This window comes from Panthera uncia, chromosome D4, assembly GCF_023721935.1.
Source record: "Panthera uncia isolate 11264 chromosome D4, Puncia_PCG_1.0, whole genome shotgun sequence".
NCBI lineage: Eukaryota > Metazoa > Chordata > Mammalia > Carnivora > Felidae > Panthera > Panthera uncia.
The window spans coordinates 56,208,027-56,216,956 of NC_064807.1; the positions used below are offsets into that span (position 1 = coordinate 56,208,027).

Genomic DNA, 8,930 nt, shown 5'->3' on the forward strand with positions numbered 1-8,930 from the left:
ATCAGGCTAGATTATTTCCACTCAAAAGCCCTCTGTCTGGAGACCTTGTTTTTGTCTCCTCTTAGTATTTCAGGCAAACTGAGTCTAATAATGAAAATGTCCACTTCCTCCTTGTTCCTGGCTGTCCTGGGAAGTCCAGTAGGGATGAAAAAGTTGCTGTGAGAGCCCTCTCACCTGTGTGTACTGACTGTGTAGCTCAGACACAGTATGGGCTATTCGGCTTGCCCTAATGGTCCCTTTCTCCTTGGTTTTAGGATGTGTTCAGAATGTCTTTGTACATTACATTAGCGATTTATTGCCTGGCATCTGTTGAAGCTCTCAGATATCTGGCTAAAACTCAGAAGACACAATGTGAAAAGTTACGCAATCCCTTAAAATGAACTAGAGGGCAAGAGATCATTTCAGTTAACATCACCTGGCTTTTGAGTGGCAGCTGCAATGATCAAAACCCTTGCTCCCTTGGAGGTAGGAACCACAGAGGACCCCTCCTCCATCACTGGGTGAAGTATTTCTGAGCCACCAGGTTCCTCACAGCAGCCTTCACGTCCTTGTTCCTGAGGCTGTAGATGACGGGGTTGAGCATGGGGGTGACCACCCCATAGAAGAGAGGAATGAGCTTATCTGAAAGGTCCTCTTTGTCTGCCCCCAGGGGATCCTTAGACTTGGGCTTCCTGTACATGAAAAATAAGGTCCCATAGAAGATGACCACCACAGTGAGGTGGGCAGAGCAGGTAGAAAAGGCCTTTTTCCTCCCCTCAGCTGAAGGGATCCTCAGGATGGTAGCAATGATGAAGACATAAGAGACGGAGATGAACAGAACTGGGACCCCCAGGAAGATCACATTTGTCACTCCCATGCTGATCACATTGATGGAGATGTCAACACAGGCCAACTTCAGGACAGCCAGGATCTCACAGGCAAGGTGGTTGATGACGTTGTTCCCGCAGAAAGGCAGCTGAATCGTCAGGGATGTGTGTACCACGGAAGCAGCCCCACCAATTGTCCAGGAGCTGACAGCCATGGATACATAGACAGACCTGCTCATGACCACAGGGTACCTCAGGGGGTTACAGATGGCCACATAGCGATCAAATGCCATCATGCCCAGGAGCACACACTCTGTGGCTCCCATGGCAAAGGAGAGGAACATCTGCATGGCACAGCCTGAGAAGGAAATGGTTTTACTGGGAGTGAGGAAGCCATCCAGGACTAGAGGGATGGAAGAAGTTGTGTAGCAGATGTCCAGGAAGGAGAGGTTCCCCAAGAAGAAGTACATGGGCGTGTGCAGGCGGGAGTCAAGGATGGTCACCAGGATGAGGACCCCATTGCCCAGCAGGATCACCAGATACATAGACAGGATGAGCACAAAGAATGTTTTCTCCAGCCTTGGGTGGGCTGAGAGTCCCAGGAGAATGAACCCCACCACGGGGGAGGACCAGTTGGCTTTTTCCATGTGATATCCCTTCTGTCATCAGCAAAGTACAAAAGCAGCACATCAGGCTTTCTTGAGAAGAGTCTCAGGCATCTAGTATGCCATCAAGTCTGTGCTACATAAGAGGAGAGCATGTGTGTGTAAGATAAAAATGGCTGTAAGAGACAGTAAGTGGGAGTGTCCTTAGCTTTTAGATGAGAGAGGGTCGGGGGTGGAACACAACAGAGCTTAGAGTAGACTAGCACCAAGGAAAAGCCTCAAATATTCCAGCCGACTGTGTGCAAGGGGTTTTTCTGATGTTTCATCCTCTCATGGCCAGAAAAAGCAACTGAGGCCCAGAGAGGGGTGTGACCTGTCTGAGTCTTCTGAGCAAGGTGCTGATAGAGGCAGGACTGGAGCCCAGTAGAGCTAATCCCCAGTCAAGGGGACTTTTCCTCTGTTTTATGATCAACAGCTGGAAAATGCTGTAAATTATTTCTTTCTATAGAAATTTCACCTAATCTGGGCTCTCTTAGATTCTCAGAGAGGAGAATCCCCAAGCTGATCCAATTCTTAGAATGGGCAAAGTTTTAAGCTTCTGTAAACTTTATTAACGTTTGGAAGCAACTTGTATAAAAGTGTTAACCCACATCCAGACAGAATGAAGCTTAGGTAAAGGCTCAGCCATGACGAGGATTGCTTCCTCAGCCTGCCCAGCCTCAGCAACACAGACTTGACTGTCATCTGAACTGGGATCTGCCTATTTTCACACACACTAATAGAAATTGGGGGGAGGTTCCTTAGGGGGCAGAACTTTATGAAGCCAACACAAGGATTGACTGGAGTGATGGAACCCACACTATGGAATGGCAACTTGCAGCTCACTGGCCAGTTAACACAATTCTTAATAACCATGCTGACTACAGTCATCAGACAGCAGGTTATGTGGCATTGACTTCTAATCCCAGCTCATTAGAATCCTGGTGACATTCTTAGCCAGGGGTGACTACGGAATGTTTTTTCTTTGTCCTTTTATGTTTATACTTTATTCTTGGGTAATATTCTGGCTCTCTGCCTCCATTCTTGTGTTCTACACAAGCAGCTAGCTTATGGGAAGACCTGTCTGCCTTTGTATAGAGGATTTCCAGGCTCTCAGCTGCAACTGCCCAGACTCTATATTCAGAATCCTCATTCATAATATTTCTATAGCTCTTTCTTAATTGCAATGGTGTGTGTGTGTGTGTGTGTGTGTGTGTGTGTGTGTGTGTGTAAGCTGCTTCTCCATGGAATTCTGCCTCAGCTTATCTCCCACTCCTCCCAGTGGCTCTCCCAGCCTTTCCAGAAAATGAAAAGTAAACATTACAGTTGGTGCCACAAGCAGGATTCCATAGTGACAAGGATATGCTGTGATTTCAGAGGCCAAGGGCAGTGGCTTCTGTTAGAGAAGCCATCCTGTCTACGCCCACGAGCTGGGGCTGTGCACACAGAAGCGTCTGCCCGTGAACGATGTGCTGTGGCCATGAGTGCTGCACGGGATTTGCCCCGTGTGAGAGCTGCAGCCATGGAAGTCCTAGTGCCCAGCATGGAGCAGTGCTGAATGAAAGCTGGTTCAATTGGAGTGAACAGAATGACTAGGAAGATCTTGTGCACTGAGCCCAGAGCTCTGGGACCTGCCTCTGCCCGTGACATGGGTGTTCTGGGTGGCTGGAGCAAGTCCCTAAGCCTGTTTCCCATGTGCATCATGAAAAGGCTGAACACGTGCTCCCCAGAGTGTCCCAACTCTGTCAGACTTTGGTGAAGGTGACTGCCTGCTCCTTTGCGTGTGTGGTATGGTGTGTGTGTGTGTGTGTGTGTGTGTGTGTGTGCTCATGAGCACACATGGTGGGGAAATCTGAATGCTTGGTCTCCCATCAAGATATGGCCAGCTGGAAATAGGGCTGTATCAGGCTTTGGAGGAGAGTTGGGATGGAAGAAAACCAGGAGCTCTGACACCTACAGCCCCAGCGGGCAGATGTCCACCTGGGAGAGCGAGGAAGGGAAGGGAACACAAGGTAGTTAGGAGCCCATAAACCATCATACTGCCTCTATACACTGTTCTATGGCCTCTCTGGAGAGCAGTTTGCCCAGGAAAAGGAAAAACCTGGAAAGCCCACATAACTCAGCAGTTCCACCCCTGGGAGAAAGTTCTAATGATTCAATGAGTGGAGGGCCGGTATCTCTCAATAAAGGCATTTATCACAGCCATATTTGTGAATGAACATAGGAAACAAAATAACTGTCTACCAATAAATACCTAATGATACCGCTTCATATAATGGAATGTTAGACATTAAAGTTACATTTATAATTTTTACACTATTACATCATTACATTACAACAATAAATTCAAAGGGAGAATACAAAATTGTACACACTGTTATGATCTCAATTAGGTGAACAATATATGTTGATAAAAGTGACTCAAAAGAAATTATAGAAGAATCACTAGGGGAGGGCATTCCTCTTTTACTTCTTCAGTATTATCCAGTTTTCTAATATTATGGGCACAAATTGTATTTGGGGAAAAAATTCTCACCCACCCCCCCGTCTTACTTACCGACATTTTGCATTCAGAAGTTTCACTTCCTGCCCCACCACCACCTCCAGGTGTGGTCTGGAAGCAGAAGATGGTCTTTCTGAGTATGGTCAGGTCGGTAGTAGCCTCACAACACCTAGGTCACTCACCTCACTTCATCTCATCGTGTGGGCATTTTATCATCTTGCATCATCACAAGAAGAATGAGGGGGGCAGTGTGCAGCATAATAAGATATTTTGAGAGAAAGACCACATTCACATAACTTTTATTATAATATTTTGTTACAATTGTTCTATTTTATTACTGGTTATTGTTAATTTCTCACTGTGCCAGATTTATAAATTAAACTTCATCATAAGCATGTGTGTATAGGAAGAAACAGTATACACAGGGTTCAGTACTATCCACGGTTTCAGGGATCTACTGGGGGTCTTGGGATGTATCCCCTGTGTAAAAGAGGAAACTACTGTATCTATAGGAAGAAAGTGAGAAAAATGGAAAGAACTAGCCACGGAATGGGAATCAGACAGGGTTGGGTCCCAGCTTGCCTGTCTTGCTCACCCTCTGACCCTGAGGAAGGCTCAGTCTTCCAGGAAATCTCAGCAGGATGGGGATGGGAACATGGCTGCCTCTTTCCCTGGGCTCTGAGCTCCTCCCGGGGAGGACTGAGCAGCAGTGTCAAGGCAGGGGCTTGGTCACTGGTGAGCTCTGTAGAGCACGAGGGACTGCCTGGGCTTAGCCTCAGCTGCTCCTTCCCGCTCCAGCATCTGCTGCTCATAGTCAGTTGCAGCTGGAAGTTTCTTAGAGCAGAGGCAGGGTGAGGAGGAAAGTCCATCTTTGGAAAATGCTCGGCAAAAGTCATGGCCACCACTTCTGTCCCCACCACAGCCCAGTGCTCCCTACCTGCATCCTGCTTGCAGCCACTTGTCTGAGTCTCCTGATCCCAGACACAGTTCTCAACTCCACACTGTGCCCTGGGCCAGACCCTGGATGCCAGAGAAAGACCCCAGACACTCCCCTGCTGGATTTCCTTGACCTCTGAGACCCTCTTTCTTCTTCTCTCCGCTAAATCCCTACGGCAATGTTAGCCCCTGCTGGTGTTTCTCTCCCATCCTTCCTCCTAGCTGTGCAGGCTGACCGCGTGTCTCAGCTAAGGACTCTTTGTGGAGAACACATGTCATCCTGGTCTGAGACACAGAAATCCCAATGGTACATCTTCCCCAGCAGTGAAAGGAGTCCTCGGGCAGCAGCTGTGAACTCTACAGGGACTCTGTTAGTCCCAGAAGCAATTTAAAGTTTGGAATGTCAAATGTGCACAGGGTACAGGCCCTAAGCATACCTGGGGCCTCCAGGGACCACACACCCTGTCCCAATTAGAGGTAACGACTGGGACACGGTCATGGGGAGATGGACAAGAGCATACAGCAGATGCTGGCTTCTTCCAGAGCTTTCCCTGGGGTCTCAGAGAAGCCAGTGCTCGATTCAGGGACGGCGTACTTTGTCCCTATGTCGAAGTCCTAGATATCCAGAATGGGGAAGCAGGATAAATGTCTAACAGCAGTAGCAGGATTGGCTGCGTTCGTTGAGCGGCTCCCTTGTGCCAGTCACTGTGACGAACGCTTCACAAACACTGGTTTTAAGACGTTCTCCACTTCCTCTCCAGCAGGTGTCTTTTCTTGTCTTTTTGATCCTAGGCATTCTGACAGGTGTGAGGTGGTATCTCATGGTGGATTTAATTTGCATTGCCCTGATGATGAGTGATGTTGAGCATTGTTTCATGTGTCCGTTAGCCATCTGTAGGCCATCTTTGGAGAAATGTCTATTCAGGTCCTCTGCCCACTTTTAATCCAATTATTTGTGGGAGTTTTTTTGATGTTGAGTTATATGTGTTCTTTATATATTTTGGATATTAACCGAATATATTATCAAATATGTTGTTTGCAAATACTTTCTCCCATAACTTAAAAATTTTTAATTTAAAAAGTTAAACAGTTTAGCAAAGACCACATCTCTTGTAAAATCCAGAGCTGGTATTTCAGTCTCAATAGATCTGATTCTCTTTATCATCATTGGATATCCTCCTCCTCCTCTTCCTCATGATTATCACCACATTAGTAGGCATTACTTGTACCTGAAACAAAATGTAAAAGGTATAGAAGAATGTATAATAAAAATTAAGTCTCTTTCTCGTCACCTAGTTATGTTCCTTTGGGACAACCAATATTAGCAATTTCTTGTATGCCTTTTTTTCCCAGAAATATTCTATGGATATTGATCAGTGAGAAAAGCAAGATATGAAGACAGTGACAAATTTTGCACAAATATACACTGTTTTAATATCATGATTTTCTCAGTTAATATATATTGGAGCTATATATCTGGAAAATATATCATTTTTATACATGTTTTATATTTCTTCCTTCCTTCCTTCCTTCCTTCCTTCCTTCCTTCCTTTCTTTCTTTCTTTCTTTCTCTTTCTCATGTTTATTTATTTTTGAGAGAGAGAGATAACATGAGTGGAGGAGGGACACAGAGAGAGGGAAACAGAGAATCTGTCAGTGCAAAGCAGGGTTCAAACCCACAAACTGTGAGATCATGACCTAGCCAAAGTCAGACACTCAATCAACTGAGCCACCCAGGCATCCCTGCCTCATTCTTTTAAATGGCTGTATGTATTCCAGTGTTAAGAATGTGTCATCATTTAATTAACCAATCTAATATTGATAGACTTTTAGATCTTCCAGTTTTTCCCCATCTTATGCTATTACAGTCAATGTTACAACAAATATCTTTGCATATTCATAATTTAGCACATGTGGTAAAAACATACTTGTTTATGTACATTTGTAATATTGACAAGTTTACAAATTCCTACCATCAGCTTATGAGAATGTCTGTTTTCCACCCTCTGATAACATATTACTTTGCTCTCTCAAGAACTTCTTTTGGTCTTTGCCAATTTAAAGATGAGAAGTGGGGGCGCCTGGGTGGCTCGGTCAGTTAAGCGGCCGACTTCGGCTCAGGTCATGATCTCACGGTCCGTGAGTTCGAGCCCCATGTCGGGCTCTGTGCTGACAGCTCAGAGCCTGGAGCCTGTTTCAGATTCTGTGTCTCCCTCTCTCTCTGACCCTCCCCCGTTCATGCTCTGTCTCTCTCTGTCTCAAAAATAAATAAACGTTAAAAAAAAAATTAAAGATGAGAAGTGATATCACATTGTACTATTTAATACTTTAGATATTTAAAACAATTTAAAATGTGAAATATAGCACACACATGTAAATGCATATGAAAGTATATAAAACACATATTTTTAATTGAAAGAATAAAAGAAAGCAATGATCTCCTAATTTAAGGAGTAGAACACTGCCAGTAACTTGGAAGCTCCCTGGGTATTCTTTCCCTGTCCATCCTCTCCCTCTCCTCCCAGAGACAGCCACATTCCAATTTTAGTTATAATCATTTCCTCGTTTTTCATGAGTTTTATCATCTGTGTATACATCCTTAAACAGTATAGTTTAGGCTTTCCTCTTTCTAAACTCCGTATCAATTCAATTGCTTGTAGTTATTCTTTTTAACTTGCTTCTTCTGTCAATATCATGTTTGTGAGGCTCATTCATATTTACAAGTGTAGCTAAATTCATTAATTTGTATTGCTAAATTCCATTATATGAATGCAGCACAGTTTATTTATACATTCTACTTCAAAGGATAATTGGGTTGCCTCCTAGTTGAATGCTGCTATAAATATTTTGTATACTTCTTCTTGGTACACATACGTCCAATTGTCCTGCCTACATCTGTGACCCAGCCTTTCTCTAGTGATCTGTAATAGCCTCTCGGTTATACATCAAATGTCCAAACATGAAAGGGTTCATTTCTGGGATCTCTATTCTTTTCCAAATGGCTTACCTGTCTGTTCCTGTGTTGATGCCACACTGCCCTAATTAATATTGCTTTTTAGTATACTTTGATATCTTGTAGGGTGAGTCCCTTTATCCCCACCCAATACTTCTTCAAATGTGTGATGGCTGTTTTTAGTTCGTTGTTCTTCTATATAAATTATGGACCCAACTTCTTGAATTCTACAGTAATTGTTTTAGGAATGTATAAATTGGTTTTACATTTATTCTATAGATCAATTTGAGGGGAACTAATATCTCCATAATATTGAATTTTCCAACCCATTAAATGGAAATATTTCTCTGTTTTAATATTGTTCAAAACATGTTATAATTTATACTTTTATGCATGAAGGTCTTGGAGATCTTTTGTCAGATTTAACCCTGTATGAGGATATTTATATTTTAACATAAATATATTAATTTTTTATATTTAAATATATAAATACATATATATTTTTTTAATTTTTTAAAATGCTTATTTATTTTTGAGAGAGAGAGAGAGAGAGACAGAACATGAGTGGGGGAGGGGCAGAAAGAGAGGGAGACACAGAATCCGAAACAGTCTCCAAGCTCCAACCTGTCAGCACAGATCCCAAAACAGGGCTCGGACCCATGAACCATGAGGTCATGACCTGAGCTGAAGTTGGATGCTTAACTGACTGAGCCACCTAGGCACCCCAATACATATATTTATATTTCTTTATGTCTTTAAAAATATTTCATAATCTGTTGGTAGAATATAGAAATACAATATTTGTTTTTGTATATTGATTTAGTGTTGAGGAACCTTGCTAAACTCTTTTAAATATTTATAAAATTCTTTTTTTTTTTTTAACGTTTATTTATTTTTGAGACAGAGAGAGACAGAGCGTGAACAGGGGAGGGGCAGAGAGAGGGAGACACAGAATCTGAAACAGGCTCCAGGCTCTGAGCTGTCAGCACAGAGCCTGACGCGGGGCTCGAACTCACAGACCGTGAGATCATGACCTGAGCCGAAGTCAGACGCTTAACCGACTGAGCCACCCAGGCGCCCCTTCTTTT

General features: G+C 43.6%; 1 protein-coding gene across 2 annotated transcripts; it reads right to left on the bottom strand.

Moving 5' to 3' along the window:
- Nucleotides 1–493: 493 nt before the first annotated feature.
- LOC125919551 (olfactory receptor 2S2) lies at nt 494–5,945 on the bottom strand. Of its 2 annotated transcripts, XM_049626275.1 has the most exons (2): nt 5,936–5,945; nt 494–1,443 (listed from the first exon to the last, which is right to left on the bottom strand). In XM_049626275.1, exons 1-2 carry the CDS (start codon nt 5,943–5,945, stop codon nt 494–496), a joined length of 960 nt encoding a protein of 319 aa, XP_049482232.1. The 2 variants fall into 2 exon arrangements, with proteins under 2 accessions (XP_049482232.1, XP_049482224.1); XM_049626267.1 differs by lacking the exon at nt 5,936–5,945 and having other exon boundaries at nt 494–1,453.
- Between the last annotated feature and the right edge of the window lie 2,985 nt (nt 5,946–8,930).